The sequence below is a fragment of the Eublepharis macularius genome, chromosome 4, assembly GCF_028583425.1.
Source record: "Eublepharis macularius isolate TG4126 chromosome 4, MPM_Emac_v1.0, whole genome shotgun sequence".
NCBI lineage: Eukaryota > Metazoa > Chordata > Lepidosauria > Squamata > Eublepharidae > Eublepharis > Eublepharis macularius.
Window position 1 is genome coordinate 172,470,048 of NC_072793.1, and position 22,869 is coordinate 172,492,916.

The 22,869-nt window shown below is 47.8% G+C and overlaps 1 protein-coding gene across 1 annotated transcript in view; it reads left to right on the forward strand.

Annotated features, from left to right (window-relative positions):
• Positions 1 to 22,869, forward strand: part of LOC129328755 (uncharacterized) — a 175,088-nt gene that overhangs the window by 54,007 nt on the left and 98,212 nt on the right. Inside the window, 3 exon segments of the mRNA XM_054978033.1 lie at positions 1,922 to 3,134; positions 3,619 to 3,631; positions 11,772 to 11,776. Of these exon segments, the coding sequence (XP_054834008.1) occupies positions 1,922 to 3,134; positions 3,619 to 3,631; positions 11,772 to 11,776 (1,231 nt within the window).

Genomic DNA, 22,869 nt, shown 5'->3' on the forward strand with positions numbered 1-22,869 from the left:
TGCCCTGAGTCCAGATTTCTCAGTTTTCTTGTCATCTTGTCCATTTCTGATTCTTTGTTTACTTCTTTCTTATTGTACAACTTAGCGTAGAATTTATAAAAGGCTCTACTAATGGTAGTCTGTTCCAAATACGTTTTGTTGTCTTCACAAATTTTGTTTATTATTTTCTTTTCCCTTCTCTTCTTCAATTGCCATGCCAGGTACTTCCCAGGTTTATTTGCACCTTCAAATGCTTTCTGATTCAATCTTTTAAGGTTCCACTCCAATTCTTTATTACTCATTGCTGTTAGCTGTTAGTCTGGCCCTGTTGATTTGTTTCCTCGCTTCATTTGGTGGGTACTGTACAGTACTGTACTGACTCCCCTCTCCTCCTCTATATCTGACCAGTTTCTTTTTGCCCGCCATGCATCTGACAAGAACTGTGATTCTCGAAAGCTTATGCTACAATAAAATTGTTTAGTCTTAAAGGTGCTACTGGACTCTTTTTGATCTTTAACTCATGCACCTTTGGGCCCATGCAGTGAAGTAACTTGGGATCATCATCTGAAGCAGGTGGCCAATTCGAGATGCCTGTCTTTATCTTTTGATGATTTCCGACTTCCACTAGCAACCGTAGCTTCCAATTCAGAAAGCAAGGCTGGGACACAGGCACCCCCCCCCCCCACATAGCCTCAGCTTTTCTTCCTTCCTTCTTTCCTGCCCCGCAACCAGTATATCTTTTAAGTGCCCCCCCCAATGTTCAGCTATATTTATGACGTATTTACTTCATTCATACTCCACCTTTCTCCCAAAAAAGGGACCAAAAGCAACTTACACAATTCTCCTCCATTTTCTCCTCACAAGAACTCCTTGGCTCCTTCTTCAAAACTGGGTTTCTTTCAGGAATGTAGACAGATCGGTCTTGTCTGTCCACAGCTCCACTCTCTGGATTTGATTATTTTAATTTTTTTCCCCTTTCATGTAAATAAAAACGATCAATAAAGTTCAAGATTTTTAACAAGGAATTCTTTTCCAAGTTTATCTCCGTGTGCATCCCAAATCAGTACCAACAACATTTATTTTAAGAGCAACTTTCTGCAGCAGAACAAAAAACCACTTGTGACGTTTGCCCCAGTGGCCTCACAGTAGGCGTGGCTCCTTTCACTATGACTGTCAGCCCTCCTGCTTGTCCCTGGCCTGACCAGGGCTTTTCTGGCTTCTTGTGTTTCCTGTGCTCCCCTCACCTGTGCTCCTCCTGAGCTCAGCGCAGGGTTTCGTCCCCAGCAGGTTGGCTGTAGCATCATTCAGGGAGGGATGCCCTAGGTTGCCTGGCTGAGCTGAGCCCGAACAGCTCTGCCCACACCTGGCTCGCTCAGCTCAACCTGACCTCTGCCCCTGCAGCACCGTCTCCGGTTGCCGTCAGTTGCAGCTGCTCCATTCCTATATCTCAGCCTCTCCCCTTCCTCCCATCTCTACCTCTTGCTCTCCACCACTCCACTCTCCAATGCTCATCCTGCCCTGGGCTGCACATCTTCCTTTTGAAGACCCCCGCCTTGCTGTTTCCGCCTTGCCCTCCTGATGAAGCAGCCCAAGCCAGTATGTCACACTGCTCTTGCTATCTCTTTCTCCCTTTCTAAGACAACCTGGCACATGGTTAGATATTGCTGAAATTTTTCCAGGTCCCTGGCTCTCACTATAGAAAATACTTTTCACTACTGACTGTACCTGCTAACTATTATTTTGCTCTTTTTCATTCTAATTGACTGCTTTCTCTCTTTTCCAGTTGCAGATAGAAGAGAAATGTCAAGGGTGATTGTGGAAAGGGTGATTGTGGAACGAGAGGAAGATCTGCATGTGGATGCAAAATCTGGAGACCAATTGGTACCAAAGAGGCAATTTTCTGAGAATGGCAGCCTATCTAAACATCGAAGGATTCACACAGGGGACAAGCCATATAAATGCTTGGAGTGTGGAAAGAGCTTTTCTCTAAATGGCCACTTAACTGTGCATCAAAGGATTCACACAGGGGAGAAGCCATATAAATGCTTGGAGTGTGGAAAGAGCTTTTCTCTGAATGGCCCCTTAACTGTGCATCAAAGGATTCACACAGGGGAGAAGCCATATAAATGCTTGGAGTGTGGAAAGAGCTTTTCTGAGAATGGCAGCCTATCTAAACATCGAAGGATTCACACAGGGGAGAAGCCATATAAATGCTTGGAGTGTGGAAAGAGTTTCTTTCAGATGGGTAACTTAAGAGGACATCAAAGGATTCACACAGGGGAGAAGCCATATAAATGCTTGGAGTGTGGAAAGAGCTTTTCTCTGAATGGCCCCTTAACTGTGCATCAAAGGATTCACACAGGGGAGAAGCCATATAAATGCTTGGAGTGTGGAAAGAGCTTTTTTCTGAGTGGCCCCTTAACTGTGCATCAAAGGATTCATACAGGGGAGAAGCCATATAAATGCTTGGAATGTGGAAAGAACTTTTCCGAGAATGGCAGCCTATCTAAACATCAAAGGATTCACACAGGGGAGAAGTCATATAAATGCGTGGAGTGTGGAAAAACCTTTTCTCGCAGTGACAGCCTAACTGTGCATATGAGGATTCACACAGGGGAGAAGCCATATAAATGCTTGGACTGTGGAAAGAGTTTCTCTCGGACTGATAACTTAAAAAATCATCGAAGGATTCACAAAGGGGAAAAGCCATATAAATGCTTGGAGTGTGGAAAGAGCTTCTCTCAGACTGGTAGCTTAAAAAAACATCAAAGGATTCACACAGGGGAGAAGCTGTATAAATGCTTGGAATGTGGAAAGAGCTTCTCTCAGACTGGTAACTTAAAAAATCATCAAAGGATTCACAAGGTGAAAAAGCTGTTTAAATGCTTAGAATGTGGAAAGAGCTTTTCTCACAATACCTCCCTAACTGCTCATCAAAGGATTCACACAGGGGAGAAGCCATATAAATACTTGGAGTGTGGAAAGAGCTTTTCTGAGAATGACAACCTATCTAAACATCAAAGGATTCACACAAGAGAGAAGCCATATAAATACTTGGAGTGTAGAAAGAGCTTTTCTCACAATAGCCACCTAAATGCGCATCAAAGGATTCACAGAGGGGAAAAGCCATATGAATGCCTGGAGACTTGAACACCGTAAGAAATCAAGAAAGCCATATAATCACAGTTAGCTTTCTTCATATCAGTCTTGCAGTATCCCACACAGGTAGTCAAAAGGAGTACTCAATACCACTTGGAGTTATTATGTTTTTCCATTTTTTGTTTTATAACATTTTCCTATTTTAGCTTTAGGTGGTTGGAAAATTTTAGTTCCCTTAGGTGAAAATGAAATGGTTGATTCATTTCTAGACAAGGTCGATTGCCTATCTGTTGCCACAATTTAGATTGTTTTTTGGGATTTGTGAGCAGGAATAAATCAAACACATTTATCTCTGTCAGTTTGATGGAAAGATCATCCCTGCTTTCAGTGCAGTTGATGACGCAAGACTCTACTGTTTCGCTGGCTGAGCTACGTGGAATGAGTGGGACCACGACCAGTGATGATAATCCTGGGCCAGACTCAGGAGTGCCTGGATATCTGCTATTCGTCACATGTCATCCCATGGCTTAGAAGGCTCAGCTTTAAGCACATAGTCTCCAATAATGTCAGGTCTGCTATCCACAGTACTGTCATATTGTTTTCTCAGTAAGGTTGCTAACTGTTGTAGTTTGCCAGTGTTGACTGTTTGCAGGTTCACAGAGAGACAGCTGTGTTCCCAGGACGGCCTTATCTAGCCTGGCTCGCCACAGGTCTTGGAGGAGGCTTCCTTTTGCATTCCCAAATCTCTGCTGACTCTAGACTATGGGGGGCGGGGATTAGAAAGGAGTGTTTGATATATTGCAACTTGTAACCAACATGTCATTCTCAACAAAGTCTTGTGTTCAGCCATCAGCTTTCTTAGCCTTTGGGTAATTATGGACACCTGTACTTTGAATATAATCTTTCAATAAAGAACCTTTGATTCAAGAGACCTTGGACTTCTTGCTACAAGGGATGGGAGATGAAATCAGAGTAACTTGAATTCCATAAACTGACATTTTGTTGAGAATCCCCTTTTCTCTCCCTTACGCACACCTGGGAAGGATGGCTACTGGATATACTCCGACTGAACCTCCTACTCCTGGAATAGAGGGTGGAGAGATGCCTTCTATACTCGCTACAGGGAGTATCCAGCCTACCCCTGCAGCCAGCACAGTGTGGAGCGAGCTGGGTGCTCGGCCTAGGATCTCCATCGGAAGAGGCATCACTCCTGTGACTTCAGTATCCACGCCTCAGCAGTGGGGACCTCGCACGCGAGAGAGCAGAGAGAGGTGCTTAGGGACTATGTTTATGTGCTCATCTGGAGTGTTTGGCCAGGAGGCCCAATTATCCCCCGTGCTGGAGGTTCCAGGGACCGGGCATCCACTGTGAGAGGCCCTGCAAGCGTCCACGGTGGCCTCTCATGACACTAGGATTAGCGTGATTCCCCAGTACATGTGGGATGAAGCAGCGGGATGTCTAGTAGAGGCTCCTCAGCAAGTCAAAAGTGGAGAGGAAACGCCTCAAGACTGGGAAGTTCCCCACCAAGAATTACAAAGCTGGGATACCCTCGACGTGGGATCCGTTGAGTCAGCAAACTTGGGGATGACTCTGCTCAGCGCTCCGGGGACGGTGGGATATCCTGATGGGCAAAGTCCAAGTTATGCGCTATGAAATGTTAGTGGTGACTAGCCTGACCAAAGACTGGGCCCGTGGAACAGCGGCTTAATGCACTATATCGCCCTCAGAAGCGTTGGAGCTTGACCAAGATTATGGTTCGGGGGATGCAGTGACCACGGGGCAATCGGCCCTGCTGGAGTTACCAGGAGGGGAGGACCGAGTGAAGGGATCCGCATCAACGTCCTCCATATCTAACTACCACGAGACTGTAGAGGCCCCGGCTGAGGACGTGCAGGAAAGAGGACTGCAGACCAACCCGGGCATGTCGGTCGCGGAAGTGGAGAGAGCAAACAAGTTGCTACAAGACTGGGAGGACGCGCTATGCCGGGATGCGGAGAGAGTAGCAGCAGAGGACAGGAGAAGATTGGACAATGCGCGCTACCTAGCTATAAAGGCACAGATGGAGGCCATGAGCGGGGAGCTAGCCCAAACAGCTCACTTAATGGGGCTTATGTTGGTGCCACCGGCAGGACCAGCCACATTACCAGGCCCCAATCCCACGGGACGGCCGTCGGGACCAGCTCCTGCCCCAGCTGCGCCAACACCTGCGGGGCCTCCGGCAGCGATTCCTGTACTGCCCATACTGGCCCATGTGGTGTCCCTGCCGCCTCCTCCTGCACAAATAGTAAATCCAAATGGTGGAGCAGGTCCGCTGGTGCCGGTGCCTGCTCGAAGGCCTCAGGTGGTGGGAAGGGGAGTAATGCCAGGACCGAGGCTGCCGCCAGGACCACACCCCCCCCCAGTAGCGGGGCCCCTACCCCACCGAGGGGACAGAACTCTTCCAGCCCTTCCCACGCAGTATGTGCCTAGGATACCCATGCCGCAAATACCAAGGCCCATTCCTCAACTGCATCCTGCGCCAGTCCAGGGAGGGGCATCTGCGGGGCTTCAGGATCGAGGGGTAGATGTACCCCTGGGATGGATAAAATTGGAGGCCACTTTCGATGGGGAACCCCAAAAGTTAGGATTTTTCATAGTTCAAGCACTGCAGTTCTTTAATGAGTGGGGTCGCTTATTTTCCACAGAGCAAAGCTGGGTGGTTCACCTAGCGTCAAGGCTGGAAGGTATAGTAGCGGAATGGTATGTAACCCTATATGACATGAGGGCCCGGAACTATGGAACCTACAAGCCTTTATAGCAGCATTAAGGGCCCTATATGAGGATCCCCTGGAAAGCGAGAGGGCTCGCACAGAGCTAAGAGCGATTCAGCAAGGATCCAAACCCGTCAGGGAATACGTGGCCAAATTCCGTCAGCGAGCTGCCAAATGCCCCAATTATCATGAAGGAGTAAAAATTGAACTGTTTCAAAATGGACTAAATCCTGAGCTCCTGGATAGGGCGCTAATGCAAGACGATCCGCCAACGCTATTGGGGTGGATTCAGCTAGCCTGTGAGGTGGAAAACTGCACGCAAGTAGTCCGTTTGGTGAAGCAAAATCAATAGGGACTCCGAGAAGAATAGCCCCTCTACCAGGTAGAGGCAGAGGTATGCCGGGAGGTCGAGGGCCAACTCAGGGGACCTGAGACACATGTCGGAGGCAAGGATTATGCCTACAGTGTGGAAACAGTGGGCATTTTGTGACCCAATGCCCTCTCAGAAAGCCAGCTATTCAACGCCTGATCCTTGCTCCCCACACAGGAAAGGTGGAATGCAAACCTCCAATGAGACGCGGATGGTCAGAGACTGTACTGGAGGCCAAGGAAATCATTGAAGAAATTACTTATCAAGCCCAAGAACCCAATTCATTGTACCTGCAGGTGGGAAATGAGGAGGATCTGTTGTGAAGAGCCCCCCACGGCAGGTCGCCGAGACCACCCCAAAAGAGGTGAGAGAAAGGGGGGGGCATACTATTTATGCCAGTGGTACTGGTGAATCCTAAACGAGGGATGCATGTAAGAGTGCAAGCCCTAATAGACTCTGGGTGCCCTAGAGACATTATATCACCCGCTCTGATGAATGGACTAGGGCTGGATGCCCACGAATTGGATACTCCCATAGTGTTTGAGCAGATGGACGGGTCCAACATGAACCCTGCAACATATGAAACTGAACCCATCCCAACTGGCATGGGAAATCATTGGGAAATTCGGCCTTACGTAATAAGCCAAATGGCCAAATACCCGTTAATCCTAGGCAGCCACTGACTTTGGGATCACAACCTGTTCATCAAATGGTTGGAAGGTATGATTATTTTTAGCCGAGACTATTGCCAGTCCCGTGAATGGAATAAGAAGTGGGGAAAAGAGGCCCCCTCCCCTTTGGAAGTGGCGCTACTCACGGTGGAAGAGTTAGGCCAACTACCTACAAAATATGCGGATTTGGCCCAAGCCTTTAGCAAGGAGGAAGCGGATGGACTCCCTCGGCACCGTGCCACAGATTGCGCCATCGAATTAGTGCCAGGAGAGAAATTGCCGAAGGGAAAGCTATACTCAATGAGCCCAGCGGAGCGTCTGGAACTTCGGAAATTAATTGACAAAAACCTGGAACGAGGATTCATCCGGCCGGCTAGCTCTCCCCATGCCACTCCTGTGTTATTTGTAAAGAAAAAAGACGGCAGGTTGAGGTTGTGCACAGATTTCCGTGGAATTAATGCAGTCTCAGTGTTCAATGCCTATCCCATTCCTTTGATCTGGGACCTGCTCAGCGTAGTGGCCCAGGGTAAGATCTTTTCGAAATTAGATCTCAAAGATGCTTACTTTCATGTAAGGATACGGGAGAGGGATGAGTGGAAGACTGCATTCAATACGCCCCGGGACAGTATGAATATTTGTTTATGCCTTTCAGCTTAAAAGGGGCCCCATCGGTTTACATGACGCTCATCTACGAAGTTTTGCATGAATACTTATATAAACGGGTTATTATTTACTTGGATGATGTTTTGATTTATTCGCAAGATAAAAAGTCCCAAGTGGATCTGGTTCGAAAAGTCTTACAGGCTTTAATGCAATACAAGTTGTCAAAACGTGAATTCACAAAAACACAAAAGTTGTCAAAATGTGAATTCCACAAGGAGGAGCTGGATTATTTGGGCTACCATATTTCAGGCCAGAGGCTAAAAATGGACCCTGCAAAAATCCAGGCAGTAAATGACTGGACTGCTCCTACTACCTGGAAACAGCTACAGTCCTTTCTGGGGTTTGCCAACTTCTATCGGCCCTTCATAGAAAATTTTGCTAAAATTGCATTGCCCCTAACTGATCTGTTGAAAACAAAGGGGAAGGACATACAGGCAAGCAAACCCCAAGCAAAATTAAATTGGACTGTAGACTGCCAACGAGCGTTTGATGACTTAAAAAGCCAATTCACCTCAGAACCAGTATTGCAGCATCCGGATGAAAACTGTAAATTCATTGTGCAAGTGGATGCTAGCGACATGGACATGGGGGGGGGGGGTGCTGCTGCAGCAGGATGATAATAAAAAATTGCGTCCCTGTGCCTATCTGTCCAGAAAATTCACTGACGCAGAAAGAAATTGTAATGTATGGGAAAAGGAAGCCTTTGCCGTAAAATTAGCGCTCACAATGTGGAGGCAGTGGTTGGAGGGAGCCCGCCACCCCTTCAAAGTGTGGACTGATCACAAAAACTTAGAAGCCCTTCGCACCCACTGCCGTCTTAATGCTAAGCAACTCCGTTGGGCGGAATTCTTCTCTAAATTTAACTTCACATTGAACTATATGCCTGGCAAATCTAATTTCCTAGCAGACACCCTCACACATGCCCCAATACAACGGCCGGAGGGAGGAGATAATTGACATCGTCTTTTCCCCCACCCAGCTGGGAGGAGCGGTGATGACACGTAGCCAAGCAACCAAAGCGCAAAGGGAACAACAGCCGGGCTTCAGTGGGTGGAGAGAAAAAGTGAAAAGTGAGGAGGGAAAAGGGGGGGGGAGGCACCAGTGGCAGAACTTGCACAAACGGGGAGGAGGGAGAATGGCGCAAAGGGTTGAAACTTTACATTCCTGCAAGTTTAAGAAGGGAAGTTCTCCAGCAATGTCATGATGCCAAACTTGCTGGACATTTCGGTTATTTAAAGACCCTCCATTTAGTTCAAAGGCAGTTCTGGTGGCCCCATCTGAGAAGGGACGTCTCCCAGTATGTGACTTCCTGTCCCACATGCATAATGGCCAAACCGAGGAGGGGAAAAAACCCTGGACTATTGCAACCCCTTGAAACCCCTTCTAGGCCATGGGAAGAGATTTCAATGGACTTTATAACAGATTTACCTGCTTCCAAGGGTTGCACTTGTGTTCTGGTCGTTGTAGATTTGTTTTCCAAACAAGCTCATTTCATCCCGTGTGCTACTATTCCCACGGCAAAGAAGTTGGCCAGCTTGTTCATGAAACACATAGTAAGATTGCATTCTTTTCCTTGCAAGGTGATTTCCGACAGGGGTGTTCAATTCGTTGCCAACTTCTGGTGGAAGCTCCTCCAAGTCGCCGGCATAGAGCAAGGATTAAGCTCCACCCATCATCCCGAGACCGACAGACAATCCAGACGCACAAATCAAGTATTAGAGCAATTTCTTAGATGCTATATTAACTACCAGCAACACAACTGGGTAGATTTTCTTCCTTATGCTGAATATGCGTACAATAACTCGATTCACAGCTCCACAGGGGAGTCCCCCTTTAAGATTGTACATGGATACGAAGGGCAGACCATACCATTCGAGATCACCACCAAAACCAAGAAACTGGGGGAGCTGGGAGAGTGGTGGACCTCCCTAACCAAACAATGGACTGTAATTCAAAAAACTTTGACCAAAGCCAAAGAAGATTACATAAAATACGCAGATCGCCACTGTGTGAAGCAATGGAAAGTACAACCTGGAGATAGAGTTTATGTTTCCACTAAGAATTTCAGAAGCGAACAGCCTAGTAAAAAATTGGGTCTGAAATACATGGGGCCTTTTCCTGTGAAAAGAGTGATCAATGATGTAACCGTAGAACTAGAACTGCCAAAGAATCTATGCCAAATGCACTCTACCTTTCACTTCAGTCTACTAAAGAAGGCACCGCAACCAGATGAATAGCATCCAGAGAAATCAGTACCCCATTCCACCCTAATAGATGGACCATCACACTATGAGGTAGAGGAGATATTGGACTCCAAAAAGAAACATAACAAATTATTTTATCTCATCAGATGGAAGGACTTTGATGAAAGTTTTCGTGAGTGGGTGGAGTCCTCCCCATGTAAACGCTCCGAAACTCTTAGCCAGGTTCCACAGAAAGTACCCTGACAAGTGGGAGCTAAGGGGAGAGGGGGGCCTTTGGGGGTGCAGAATGTCAGGTCTGCTATCCATAGCACTGCCATATTGTTTTCTCAGTAAGGTTGCTAACTGTTGTAGTTTGCCAGTGTTGTCTGTTTGCAGGTTCACAGAGACACAGCTGTGTTCCCAGGACGGTCTTATCTAGCCTGGCTCGCCACAGACCTTGGAGGAGGCTTCCTTTCGCATTCCCAAATCTCTGCTGACTCTAGACTATGGTGGGGGGGGGATTAGAAAGGAGTGTTTGATATATTGCAACTTGTAACCAACACGTCATTCTCAACAAAGCCTTGTGTTCAGCCATCAGCTTTCTTAGCCTTTGGATAATTTTGGACACCTGTACTTTGAATATAATCTTTCAATAAAGAACCTTTGATTCAAGAGGCCTTGGGCTTCTTGCTATAAGGGTTGGGAGATGAAATCAGAGTAACTTGAATTCCATAAACTGGCAAATGTAGAGTTTTATTGTGGTGGCAGAAGTTGGCTGGAGGTTTTGGTTCCTCTTCTCAACTGAGTAGACACAGGTGAAAATCCAGCATATCCTGAAAAAGTACCTGGAAAGAGAAAAACTGTCATTGAAATAAAAAGGAAGAAAAAACCATAATCGTTATATAGCCATTGACCTACTTACCTTGAGTGGGTCCCGGAGTCTCTCTGTGAGAGGCTCATGCCAGAGGATGTTTTGCTCTTGATGTATCAAGGTCATTAGAAATTATTGCTGTATAAATTTGAGCACTCGTATGTATGAATTAGTCTTGTTATTGGAGCATTGTATTTGTGCTTAATTATAGAGAGTGTCACTCTTTAATTATTGACTGTGTAATTGAATAATTCCCGGGCGGTTTCCCGCTCTTTGGTTTGTATTCACATATACCGGGGATAGCCTCATTTTGGTTGGTAATAGGAGTGAAGCAGCTGGTATTAGGAGTGGAGCAGGTGGCAATGCCCACCCCCACCTTAACCCAGCTGGTATTAGGAGTGGAGCAGGTGGCAATGCCCTCTTCCACCTTATCACAACTGGTATTAGGAGTGGAGCAGGGGGCAATGCCCGCTCCATTAAGCCAGCTGGTATTAGGAGCGGAGCAGGCGGCTATGCCCACTCTCCACTTTAACCCAGTTGGTATTAGTAACGGAGCAGGGAGCTATGCCCATCCCCCCTCATCCTTTTGGGATCAGGAGCAGAGAAGATGGCAGTGCCCGCCCCCTTCACCAAGCTGGGATCAGGAGTGGATACAGTGCCATTGCCTACCCAGCACCTTCACCCAGGTGGGATCAGACACAGAGCTGGAGGCAATTCCCTTCTTCCCTTCACTCAGCCGCGATAAGAAGTGGAGCAGGTGGTAATGCCAGCCCCCTTCAGCCTACTGGAATAAGTTACTGAGCAGGCAACAATGCCCACCTCATCTTCACCTTGTTAGAATCAGGCGCCAATCTCTGCCCCCCTTCAACCTGCCGGAATCAGGAACAGAGAAAGTGGCAATGCTTGCACCCTCTTCACCCAGCTGGGATCAGGCTTGGAGCAGGTAGGAATGTAACAAAACCCACTGCCCGCCTTCACCTGTCAGGATCAGGCAAGGAGCAGGAAGTAATGCCCGCTCCTCCCTTCACCCAGCAGGGAACAGGTGGCAATGCCCACTCTCCTTCACTCAGCTAGGATCAGGCTTGGAGCAGGCAGCAATGCCTGCCCCCCTTCACCCAGCCATAATCAGGTGCAGAGCAGAAAACAATGCCCTTTTCCCCTTCACCTGTCTGGGATTAGGAGCAGAGCAGGTGGCAATGCCTGCCCCCCCCCCTTACCCAATCTGTATCAGGAGTGCAGCAGGTAGCAAATCCCACCACCCCTTCACGTTACTGAGATCAGGTGTGGAGCAGGTGGCAAAGTCCACCCCCTTTCTTCACTGGCTAGGATCAGTGATGGAGGAGGAGGAGGGAATGCCTGCCTGCCCACTCTCCCCTTTCCAGAGCCTGTTGTATTTTTTACCCACAACAGACTTTGTTTCTAGTTTTCAATAAAGTGAAATAAACTAGAGCGGTGTCTGTGTGTTTGATAAGGAGTTGCAAAGGAATATCAAACCCTATATAAAATAAATGTACTGATTAACAGGTGGTTCAAAGAACTTAGCTGTTTGACAGGTCTGAAAACTAATTGCTGAAAGCTTTCCAAAAGAAAGATACATCTTTCTTTTGGCTAGTGGAGGCTTGGTTCAGACAAGGGTAAAACCTTGTTAGACCCGGTGGGTGAAGGCTGGGATGGTCATTGCCTGCTGCTCCTCGCCTGATCTCACCTGAAGGAGGGCAGGCATTGTCACCTGCTCCACTCCTTATCCCAGCTGGGTGAAGGTGGCACTGGGCATTGCCACTTGCTCCACATCTGATCCCAGCCACGTGAAGGAGTGTTGGGCATTGCCACCTGCTCCTCGCCTGCTCCTGGCCAGGTGAAATGGATTGGGCACTGCCATCTGCTTTGCACCTGATTCTGGCTGGGTGATGGGGGTGGGCATTGCCACCTGCTGCATGCCTGATGCAGGCTGGGTGAAGCGGGGCAGGCATTGCAGCCTGCTCTGCACCTGAATAAGAGAGCAGACATCACTCATATCCTTGAATCTTCTGAAGACGATCCAGGAAGAATTACAAGAAATTCAGATGAATCTAATCTGACAGACAGATAACTGACATTATGCCCAAAGCAGAGACTTCAGAGATAGGAATATGCCTGAATTCCTGCACTCAGTTATCCCTGAGAGAGACTTGGATTGCAAATACACATGTACACACACACACACAAACCCATCAAATCGGCTCATTTCTATCAGGCTTCATTTTAAAAAAACCCACATTCAGGATTTCTGAAATCTGGGTCAGATCCTCTCAACTGGGTTAGAGAATCTCCAGTTTAACTAGGGGGGAGTATTGAAGCCAACTACACCAGATTTGGAGGGAATCTTCAAAAAACACAAATTATAGGAGAATTGGACTCCCAGGTTCAGATATATGGGCCAGAACAAGCTGCCCCAAGTTTACTCTCCTTTGTTTCCTATGGAGAGTAGATTTTAAACTCTGCAGCTCGCCTCTCTCCCTCCCAAGCAAGGATTCTTCCTTGCTTGCAAGTCTCTGGTTCAACATTAACCCCTTACAAGCTTAGAGAATCCCAATGTCAACTCAGAGAATCCTATTGAGAATTTCTGAAATGGGGAGGGAGGGCTCCTTTGGAGCTTTGGCAGGGGGAAGGGGTGTAAGGGGATGCCCTTCCCCTTTCGCCTGCAGTCTCCTCCCCCACCCCACCAGTCTCTTGTCACTGTCCAACAGAAGCAGCATGGGGCTTGGCGCCATGCCTGCCCTCTTGCCACCACCATAGCTCCCTCCAGCAGCTGCCTACAGCTACCTTTAGCTGCTGGATACGGCCTAGCAAAGTTCATCTTTGCCAGATTCCCATGTAAAGCCTCGGATTGAGTGGCTGTGGGCAGCTTGTTCAGGAGCCCATAGAATGTGGAGAGAGGAGGTGATACCATACGGTCTACTCCCCAAAACTTGACATTTCCTCCAAGGGAAATGGTATCTCTAGTTTGGAGATCAGTTGTAATTCCAGGAGATTCAAAGTGGGGATTGAAAGCTGGGCCTCCCAGCTGACTTCCTAATTCTGGAAGGTTTGCAGGCACCACCTGGAGGTTGGCAGTCCCAGGGATAACCATGTGTGGGGTTGGGGTGGGGAATCTGTAGGTGTGAACTTGCATTATATGAAAGGGAAACACCTACTCAAGCCATTAGGGTTCTTCCTGTTGCCAGGCAAAGAAAGATCTTTCCCGAAATCTACTACCAGAGATCCATTCTTTGGTGGTGGGCGGGGGGGGGGGTTGAACCTGGGGCTTCCTGTGTGCAAAGTGGGGGCTCTAACCACAGCACTAAGAGGCTTCCTCACCGCAGAAGGGTGGGATGTGCTGTGATCATCGGTGAAGGTCAAGAGGAAGAAGTCAAACTTGAGGTTGCTGTTTCTTGGAAGAGCCTTGTGTAGTTTGCTATCCTCTCCAGTTTGGCCCTAACACAAGGCCATGCTCTTTTAGAAGTTACACACACAAGAAATGTCACTGTAATACACATAGATTGTGTCCTTGAACCGGCAAAACAGGAGTGGGACTCTGACAGAGAAATTCCGGAAAAATCTCCTGAAATGGTCCTTCCACCATCCGGCTTCCCCCAGCCTTACCTGACAGGATGCCATCAGCACACCTTCCAGACTCCTCAGGGCTCTGGAGGAAGCGCATTTCCCTCAGATGCCGCTGAGATAGGAGGTCTGGATTCAGGGTCCATCAGTGAGCGAACCAAGATGCTCAGCTACTGAACTAGGGCTTGTCCTCCTGCCCTGGTGGATACCCCAATGCATTTTCTACTCTCCTTCCATCAGTCTCAGTCACAGGAGCAAAGGACTGTGGGAGAGCCGCTCCATGCCAGAATAGAAAGGCTGCAGAATAAGACAGCAGCTGCCGGGATCTGATACCATTCAGTTAGGACACAATATATTAGAACACTGTATAATATAATCTTTGTCTTGCTATATCACATTGTAACTAGACACAAAGCCCGTTGTGCAAATAAATACAACAGGCTCTAGAAAGTTGGGGCTGGGGAGGAGGGTCTGGGAAGGGCTAATGGGCAGGAGGGGTCTGGGGGGGTTGGCAGGTGTAGGGACAAGGGGGGCCTGGGGAGAGCTGAGACGCAGGGTGGCGACATGCCCGCTGTCCTGTGAGCCTCGCTGGAGCCAGGGTGACAGGAGTGACACGTCCCAACTGCGGCAGGGCTCAGAGGGTGATGGGCAGTTCTCCGCCCCCACCCCGGCTCAGCCAAAAGCGCACCTGCAAGCTCTGGTGGAGCCGGGGTGTGGGTGAAGCACCCACCGCCCTCTGAGCCCTGCTGCTCTTGGCAGAACCGGGGTGATGGGATGAGGGTGAAGCTCCCGCCGCCTTCTCGGAGCTGGGCCGGGCCGCTCTGTCACCCTGGTTCCAGCGGAGCTCACAGGGCGGTGGACACTTTCCTCTGGTTCCATCGCCCCAGCTTTGCCAGCAGACAGATGGGCAGGCTCGCCTGGACCTCCACCGCCAGCAGCGCCCTCCAGAGGCCAGGTTTGATTGTGCCCATTTTATCCTGGTGCACCCGCACATGCGCACCAGGATGTGTGTCATCGGAAACATGCTAAGAGAGTTAAATTATAGGATCAAATGTAATAAAGGAGTAATTTGATAGAAGGCCTAAAAACTCTCACTTCGTGTTTATGTGAAGTGACTGTTTTTGGAAATTTGATTTGCTCTCTAGATCCCAGCAATGGCAAATTGCTGGAACTATCATGTGATCTACATCCATTTCCAGAATGGGTCCCTCTAAATCAATATAGAGCTCGGAGAGATTTTAACCAAAGAAATCCAGGTTTTTTTGACACTAAGGAAGTTTCCAGAGAACTCTGCGAATATGATGATGAACAAGTGATCTGAGATAACAACCCATGGGGCCTTGAGGTACCCAGTTCTGCCAAGACTCTTATCTTATGGTTCCAAGCAGGAGCTATGAACCTTGAAAGAACAACAGAATGGTGTCCAATCCGCTGTTCCCACAAGATATCCGGATCCTGAATCGGGAGGCTGTATGGTGATGAATCATCCTGAAGAGGGCTTTGTAAGATGGGATGGGATTTTACATGTGATTTTTTTTCTTTTGCACTGAGGTTTTAATTGTATAGAGGGGGGTGATCTTGTCTTGTGATCCTGATTGTAGATGCCTTTGGGCTGTGTGGGAAAACAATGGTGGATTCTGACCACTCAGACATCAATGCACAGTGGCCTCCTTTACTCACAAGCAAATGCAGCTGGTTGATATAGAAGCTGCTGAAGAGGGAAATGGTCAAATCTAACGAGGAGAGGGTGGCATGGATATGGCTAGAACTATAGGGAAACAATTGCTGGATATGACCAAGAAAGTTGTTCAAAACCCCGATGCACACAGAAACAGACTACCCTGGCCCCATAATGAGACAGGACACAAAGAGAGTCTAGGGGCTAGAATAAAACAACCTTGGAGAGGGGCATAAAACATTAAAGTTCCACATGTGTAGATTGCTGTGTGTAGATTAGGAACATCACAACAAGTAGCAAGAATAAACTAGCTATTGTTATTTGTTTCAAGATGTTTCAAATATGATTAATCTTGTTTGGTATATGAAATCATAAGATAATAGCCAAGAATTTGAGGTGATACCTCCGACTGAAGCTTTTTCCACATTCCAGGCATTTATATGGTTTCTCCCATGTGTGAATTTTTTGATGGGAAACAAAGCTGCTCCTCCAACCGAAGTGTTTTCCGCATTCCAGACATTTGTATTTCTTCTCCCCTGTGTGAATTCGTTGATGGGAAGTAAGACTCACACTGTGACTGAAGCTTTTTCCACAGTCCAAGCATTTGTATTTCTTCTCCCCTGTGTGAATTCTTTGATGGGAGGTTAGGTTTCTACTCTGAGTGAAGCATTTTCCACATTCCAGGCATTTGTATTTTTTTCCCTTGTGTGAATCTTTTCATGGACACTAAGTTTTCCTCTCTGAATGAAACTTTCCCCACATTCTAGGCATACATACGGTTTTTCCCCTGTGTGACTTCTCTGATAGTGACTAAGGCTGTCCCTCCATATGAACATCTTCCTACATTCCAGGCATTTATATGTCTTTCCCCCTGTGTGAATTCTTTTATGGGAAGTAAGAGAATCTTTCCACCCAAAGTTTTTCCCACACTCTAGGCATTTGTATTTCTTCTCCCCTGTGTGAATTTTTTGATGTACATTAAGGCTTCCATTGTGAGTGAAGCTTTCCCCACACTCTAGGCATTTGTATTTCTTCTCCCCTGTGTGAATTCTTTGATGCATATTAAGGCTTCCACTCTGACTGAAGCTTTTTCCACACTCGAGGCACTTATACGGTTTCTCTCCACTGTGAATTATTTGATATAAAATAAGGCTTCCACTGTAACTGGAGCCTTTTCCACACTCTAGGCATTTATATGCTTTCTCCTCTTTATGAATTCTTTGACAGGAAGTTAGGCTATATTTCTCCCCATAGCTTTTACCACACTTCAGTGATGGATGGTTTTTCTTTTTGATATGAGTGTTGCAATGCATATGGATTCCTGATTTTTCAGAAATATTTTCCTCACTTGCAGGGCACTTATTCCTATTGTCTTCTTTGCATATGTTTGGAATTAATCGAATTTCATGAGGGTCACCACCCTTCAAAACACTGGAATTTCTCCTCCCTACGGATGGGTGTTTTCTCTCCTCCTTCCTCAGGGCATCGCAATATTCAATGGTGTCATTCACAAGTGGATGTTGTTTCTTTTCATTTTCTAACTCCCACACACTTCCTGCTGAAAGAAAATGTGAATATAGAGAAATGATGGTGCTTGAACATTAGGTAATGAAATAAAAGAAGTTCTGTACACAATTAAACACAGGAAGAAAGCCTGAATGTAAAAGAAGTAAAGAGTCAAGTTTGCATTTAAAAAAGAGAAGCCAAACTCGGAAGTGAGATTTCGCACTCCATTCCCCTTGCCCCACAAGTAGAGGCAGTCCATCTTGCATGTTTTCAAAAGTGAGATGCACTGCTGCCTCCCACCACAGCCAGCTGCTCACCTGGAGTCTCTGCTACATCCCAGATAGCATTGGGCCAGCCTCCAATGCAATCAGCGATTGCTCTGTCCCACCCACTTTCCCTCTACCAGGGTCTCTGCTAAGCAGCCCCCCATCCTATGAAAACACTGAAAGGGATCTCAGGGGGATCATGGGTGGAAACAGCCATGCCCGAGAGCTCCTGTCACTATGAAAGGACAAGACTCAGCTAGGTCCTTTTCACACTGAGACTTCAAAGGGTTTCAGTATCTGTTCTGCTTCCCATGTTTGCAGGAATGTCACAATTGCAAGGTACTCATGGGACAGAGCACTCACTGTTTGTCTGCGGTATCTCTGATTTTTCCCCCTTAGACATACCGCGATGTTATGTTGAAGCCGCTGCCCAGTCAGGTCTGGCCCGATTCATGTCAGTGTGAACTCTATACTCCCCTGCGGCTTCTCTTCTCCTCCCTCTCCTTTTCCCTGGGAGCTGATTGGTCTCTGCAGAATTAACCACTCCCACCCTCCTCAGCGATCTGAACTCCTTTTCCACCAATTTTTTTAGTAAAGTGAGGCAAGGGTTGCTTCTCCATTGGCTTCCTTCCTCCCGGGTATGCACGCACTCTCTTAATTTTTTTCCAAAGCCAGGAACGATTCCTAACCTTGCTACTTATTCCCTGCTGGCTTTAAAAGCTAGGAAAGGATTAAATGGCTGCTTTCCCCTTTCTCCCTCTAGGGTATGCCTCCCCCCCTTTTTTTTAAACAGCAGGAATGATTTGCAATCTTACTGCTTTGAAGCTGCCAGGGAAGCTGCTGGGAGGGGATGAAACAGCAGCATTTTAACCCTTTCCTGGCTTGGCTTTAAGAAAAAATAAATGAGAATGGAACAAGCAGAAGAAGTGCATGTTTCCCCCCAGAACTCTGCCATCAATTGTCTCTCCAGTGGGCACGGGACAAACCAATCAGCAAATACAGGGAGCAGGAGAGATGGTTTCTAACACTGCAACGTTACTACGCTGATGTGAATTGCAAAGCCCCGAAAGACTGAAACTGCACCAAGGCTTCAAAGCCCATCTAAGATGAAAAACAAGACACCAAATTGAAACTGCCTTGGACAGTGTGGAACGTGGGGGTGCCATGCTGAAGCCACTGATTGTGGTGAATCCTCGAAAATGGCGGTTTAAACTATAAGTGCGAAAAGGGCCCTAGACTTGGACAACAGTGATTTGGGAGAAGAAAGTTGCCTGTTTTTATATGTTCAAGATACATCATTTCGGCATTCACAACCCAGCCAAGATCTTCTGAGAAGAAGCTCAAACCGCGAGGACAAACAGAGCCAGAGAAATCCAAGCCCCTTTGGATGGAAGCACAGGCAACACTCCAGTCCCACAACAGATGAAGCAGCTACCTGCCAATCCCTCCTCTTCATCAGAGCCACGGAGAAACAGCGCTTGCTCTTCTTCCAGCCAGGATATGAGGTCAGGTTTGGCCATCCCAGGTTCCTTTAATCAGAGGAAAGAAACAGAATTAGGACCCCCTCCAATGCACATAAATGGAGCAATTCCAAGCCCGCTTGACTCTCCTTCCAGAAATACCCAACAGGGAAGTAATAGGGGTGGGCTGGAATACCATATGCACCTACAAGGACCCTCTTGGCATTAGTAGTTCTGTGCCTGCTCCCAGCCAAGTGGAAGTGGAAATCCAACTAAGCAAATGCAAGAGAGGCCAGCAGAGTTCCCTCCAAGCATCTCTTGGCACCTCTTCTGATGCCGTCTCACGTGGACCAGGCACAGGACTGCCAGGCAGGGGCTCCTGTCCAAAAGAATCCAGAAATAACACCCACATCAGAAGGATTATGGAGAGTGGCAGAGATCAGCCACTGGGCCCTGGGCAGGCACCCTGGGCACATATTTCCACATCAGGACTTCCTTAGGGTCACTCCTCCCAGCAAGAAGGACACAGTCAAGGAGAAAGGGATCCTTACCCAGAGAGGCAACATTTCCCAAAATTCTCCAGCATGACCTCCTTGTAGAGAGCCCTCTGGGCTGGGCGCAGCAGGGTCCACTCCCCCTGGGTGAAATGCACAGCCACCTCTTCAAAGGACACCCCACCCTGGAAGGAGGAGGAAAAGTATTTCTTTTTCACCACTGGAAAGCTGGTCTATGAGAAAGAAATTCAAGCACTGATATCAAAATAATTATTGGATGGCAGCAGTCCAGAGGGGATCAAGCCCGAATGCTTCTAACTTCTAGCCTTCTTGGGGTCAGAGGAGCTGCCCTGAGTCACAGTGGGAGAGCAGCCTTATGGGGAAAAGGCCAGAGATGTTTGCATCCTAAAGGACCAAATGGTTTGCCGGGGGAAATTCATGATAAAGTATGATCTTCCTCTCTGCTCATATAATCGGAGATGCAGTGCAGCAATTTTCTTGCTGCCCAAGTGGGCAGCTTCAACATCTGGAAGAGCCAGAAGCAAGTGGAAGGAGCCCGATCCTGTGAGCCTTGCAAGCATTTACGCCGTCCTCTGCACGTCTTCCCAATGACCCCCCTTTACCTTGGCAGGCTGCATGGTGGTTGTTTTCTTTTCCCCACACAGAGGAGATGACAGAGAAGGCATCAAGGGTGTCTTTTTGCTTCTGCCTAGGAGAGAGAGAAGAAAGAAGAGTGGCAAATCCTATTTTGCTAGACAAATCTAGGAGTGTTTGGCCCAACATATGCCCACCCCATCCATTCTTATGAGGTCTCTCACACCTTATCCCCCTGCATATGTGAACCTGACTTCTTAGAAACCTCTCTTCTGCCCAGCTCCTGAATATTTGTTAATAGTCAATAGGTGCCTGGAGAACTCCTTCCTGAGGAGTGGGAAAGCAGTCCAGAAATGACAGGAGACTGACCAGTATATGGAAAGAGAGAACAAGTAAGCCACAGAAATTAATTTTTTAAAGGGCACAGGAAACGGCATTCTTTGGGGGCCTCATATGGAAGGAGCTGAGGAGGGAGGGAGGAAAGACCTGCTGGGGCCTGGCTGAAAAGAAGAGGAGGGGACAGGAGTGGAGGGCTCACCTTTCCCCCCAACTCTCATGCTCAGCCTTCCTGCTGCTTCACAGTCTTTAATCTTTGCCCCTCTCCTCTGTCCCAAGCCCAAAGAAGGACAGAATCCCTTTCTTATTTGTCCCTCCTCCTGAACTTTTATTCCCCAGCTGTTTAATTGGGGATTTCCTCCTCCTTTGCCTCTCTTGCTTTGCAGCCTCCCCCCCCCCCCCCGCCAATCTCTCTCATTCTGCAAAAGGATTGGCTTGATCCTAGTCTGACATTCTCACTGCTTGACATAAGCTCTGACAGAGAAGGGAGGGGATATTTTCCACCCTCCTTGCCAGTGCACTTTCCTGGCTTACTTCCAGGGCAAATACTAGAGGGATGACTGGGAGCTAATCTGTGCCAGGACGTTCCAATCCCCACTGCATGTCTCAGTATCATACGGAAGCTGGTTACCAATTTTGAAATAGGTAGCTTAATTTTTGAATGAGTTATGCCTGCCACAGACTTGAAAACCTTTGCTTCCTTTACAAACAATACATGTAGTCCAGGATGTACCCCCCCATCTGTTGGGGTATTTGCCCTGCACCCCGCTCCGCCCCACACTTCTGCCTGTTGCTTGGGGTTCAAAAATCTGCTTCCTGCTTGGCTGCCCCCCAAAACATGCTATAATTGGAAATGATGAATCCTGGCAAGGGTTTGAAGCACAGCGGGAAAGCCAAGGCTTCCAGTGCAAGATGCTGAAACTTATGCGGTACGAGGGGCAAATATTTAAGTGCCAAGCCCTTCAGAAGCACAGCACAGCTCTGTGCCGGGGAGGGGGGGGGAGAGGCAGGAAGTAAAATGTGTTCATGGCAGAGGCAGTCAATGGCGAACCACCTCTCTTAGTCTCTTGCCTTGAAAATCCCACCAGGGGTCGCCATAAGGCAGCTATGACTTGAGGGCATTTCCCACCACCAGTTATTGACTTACAGTCCTTTTGTCTGTCCTGGAGGTCCCTTCTGTTCAGTTCATTGGAGCAGACAGTACACTTTTCAAAAGAAGCCACTATGCTTTTTATGACTTTCTTGACTAGGTTCATTAACCATGCAGGCATTCCTTTAGGCTTGGCAGGACCTTTACTCACCTGGGAGATGCATTCGACCTGGGCTTCAGTTCGTGTGGTTTTAAAGGGCTTCCAAGCATCCCCCAGGCATTTCTTTGACTTTCTCGTGTTTCCCTTTCAGCCTCCTTTTAAATATTCCCTTCATTTTTGTAAAGTTCCATTGACATGAATGCTGAACTTAATAGCATTGTGGTCATTGTTGTCACCTGGGGCAACCACATCTTCATCGCACCAACCAAGACTAAGATCACCACCCCTCTGGCTGGCTCTGCAACCTTCTGTTCCACTCCAGTCATTTATGAGGTCTAGGAATCTCATTTCTACAGCATGACTCAAGCACATGTTGGCCCAGTCAATGTGAGGGTAGTTAAAGTCACCCATTATCACAAAGTTATCTGCTTTAGTCGCCTCCCTTGTTCCCTCCTCCATCTCAAGATCAGCCTCAAGGCTTTGATCAGGTGGTCCATAGGGCAACCTCACTTTTAAGTAACCCTTAGGGGTGGAAATATGGGGCCCCATCGCTTCTGTTGGGAAATGCATTCCCCTGATATTTTCAGCCCCTCACCCAACACCTCCCTCTCTGCCTGCAGAGCTGATTCCCCAGCATGACTATTCCCCACTGATTCTCCCCAGTCCACCATGCTTCTGAGGCACCCCCTTGATCTAAACGGCCACCTGGCACCAAGCACTCCCGCTCTCCCATCTTGGCTCGGAGGCTTGGAGCATTGGCACCTGTCATGTTTTCTTCTCCAACCCCCTTCTGCTCCCTCAGCCCCTTTGTCTCTGCGCAGGGCCCTCCTTTGCCATGCGACTCTGTTTCCCAAGTCCTATTGTGCTCCTACCAATATTGCCCTGAGTGTTTACACTGTCATCACTTTGGACTGACTCGTCCCAAATTGGAGGCTCCGCAGCTCCTGTTGGCTTTCCTTTTGGATACCAAGTGCCAACATTATGGTTCCTTTTTGGTTCAATGGAAGGCTGTCTCTTTTGTACAGCTTCTGCATGTCCCAGAGAGTTCTCTGCTCCCTAAAGTCTAAACCCTTCCCTATGGCACCACTTTCTCCACTACACTTTGAGACCCCTGATCTGT